At 53.9% G+C, this 867-nt stretch overlaps 1 protein-coding gene across 1 annotated transcript in view; it reads right to left on the bottom strand.

Annotated features, from left to right (window-relative positions):
• The window catches only part of LOC118324149 (IQ motif and SEC7 domain-containing protein 1-like), a gene marked incomplete in the record, with an annotated part of 46487 nt that extends 45994 nt beyond the window's left edge, over positions 1-493 (bottom strand). The window contains 1 exon segment of the mRNA XM_035656305.1: positions 368-493. Coding sequence (XP_035512198.1) covers positions 368-432 — 65 coding nt within the window.
• Between the last annotated feature and the right edge of the window lie 374 nt (positions 494-867).

Here is an 867-nt window from a genome sequence, read left to right as displayed (position 1 = left end):
AACAAGGCACAGATCCCCGCTGAGACACCAGCAACACCAATACCGCCAAGACCACCAACACCAGCACCAAGACCACCAAGACCAGCACCAATACCAGCACCAACACCAGCACCAAGACCACCAAGACCAGCACCAACACCACCGATACCTGATCACGCACCCTGGCAGCCCTCCGCGCTCTCATGTCGCATTTCAATAAGATTTACAACCATCAGCTGCTCGGAGAACGCACGACGCGGACAGCGGAAGGCGCGCAGCAGTGCGGCATCAGCGGCGGAAAACACGCAGTCAGTGCGGGAGTGAGAGAGGAGGAGAGCAGAGCCGATCCAGGAGCTCACTGCGTCCGGATCCTCGGCGGGTTTCTTACCAGTACAGCAGCTTGTTGTGCAGGATCGCGGGGGTTTTGTCCGAGGCGCAGTTGATGCACCACATTGTTGCTGCTGCTGATCAACGGCGCCGCAAAGACAGCGACAGAGAGAGAGAGAAAGAGAGAGAGAGAGACAGGTGAAAGAGAGAGAGAGAGACAGGTGAGAGAGAGATAGAGAGCGACTATTCAGTGCTGCCTCAGCCTCTCTCTCCTGCTCCGTGTCTGCCTCTCTCCACCCCTCTCTCCCTCCCTTGCTCTTCGTCAGAAGCGCATCATCTTCCCTCCTTCCTCCCCTCCTCTCTCTCTCTCTGTATTTTATGTTTATCCTCCCTGTTTTTTTCACCTGAACTCCTTCAAACTTCAGACTGAGTGTCCTTCCTGTCATTATACTGTATTTATTCCCTGTCTGTCCATCCTGGGGGAGGATTCCTCCTCTGTTGCTCTTCCTCAGCTTTCTTCCATTTTTCTTTGGGGTAATTTTTCTTTATCTGAATCAAGGC

Source organism: Morone saxatilis, unplaced genomic scaffold, assembly GCF_004916995.1.
Source record: "Morone saxatilis isolate NCDOM2014 unplaced genomic scaffold, NCSU_SB_2.0 Contig15, whole genome shotgun sequence".
Lineage (NCBI taxonomy): Eukaryota > Metazoa > Chordata > Actinopteri > Moronidae > Morone > Morone saxatilis.
This window is presented reverse-complemented; position numbering and strand designations above follow the sequence as displayed.